The sequence below is a fragment of the Aphanomyces invadans genome (assembly GCF_000520115.1).
Source record: "Aphanomyces invadans strain NJM9701 unplaced genomic scaffold supercont1.5, whole genome shotgun sequence".
NCBI classification, from domain to species: Eukaryota; Oomycota; class Saprolegniomycetes; order Saprolegniales; family Verrucalvaceae; genus Aphanomyces; species Aphanomyces invadans.
Window position 1 is genome coordinate 2,298,414 of NW_008580150.1, and position 663 is coordinate 2,299,076.

At 61.1% G+C, this 663-nt stretch overlaps 1 protein-coding gene across 1 annotated transcript; it reads left to right on the forward strand.

Annotated features, from left to right (window-relative positions):
* Positions 1-35: 35 nt before the first annotated feature.
* On the forward strand, positions 36-585 carry H310_03698 (hypothetical protein; the record flags this gene model as incomplete). The annotated part of the gene is made up of 2 exons (XM_008867660.1): positions 36-161; positions 217-585. The coding sequence occupies 2 exons, from the start codon at positions 36-38 to the stop codon at positions 583-585; spliced, it is 495 nt and encodes a 164-aa protein (XP_008865882.1).
* Positions 586-663: the final 78 nt, after the last annotated feature.

Consider the following 663-nt stretch of genomic DNA (forward strand, 5'->3'; position numbering starts at 1 on the left):
ACGTCCGTATCGCGCATTCTGCTCTTTGCGTTGCTATGCATCACGTTGCTGCTTGCTACGCCCGCGGACGCCCGTGTGGCCAAGGCGCTGTCGTCGCGCCACGACCCCCTGGCACGCGAGTTGCGCCAAGTCCGCTCGAAAAGCCACGTCGTAGTCCAGTCGTACGACCAAGTGGAACCCACGCGCCGCTCCCTGCGTGTCCAAAACCGATGGAAGGATGCTGCCAAGAAATACGCGTCGAAGAAAGTGAACCAAGCCGCTAACCGCGTCGTCGGACCCTTGAACAAGGCTGTGTACACGGCCAAGGCGACTAAGCACCTTGCGGGCGCGGCAGCATCGGTCATGAATGCCGGTGCGCGGGCTGGGAACTGGATCCAAAAGAAAGCCGACAAACGCGGCAACAATGCTTTTGTCCGTGCCGTCGGGCGAGCTGCTGGCAACGGCGCCGCGCACATGGAAGTCGGTCGCGACAGAGCTCGGCAAGCCCAAGCTGTCGCCGCGTTTGCTGAAGCTGGGGCGAAGCGTGCTCGGGATTTGGCGCGCGGGGCTCGAGATGGGGCGAACAACATGATCGGGAGAGGCTAGCCAAGGCGACTCAGCGCCGTAAAGTAACAACTCGTCCAAATCAACCCCTTTTGCAATGAAAGAGACTTCGATGGCGTT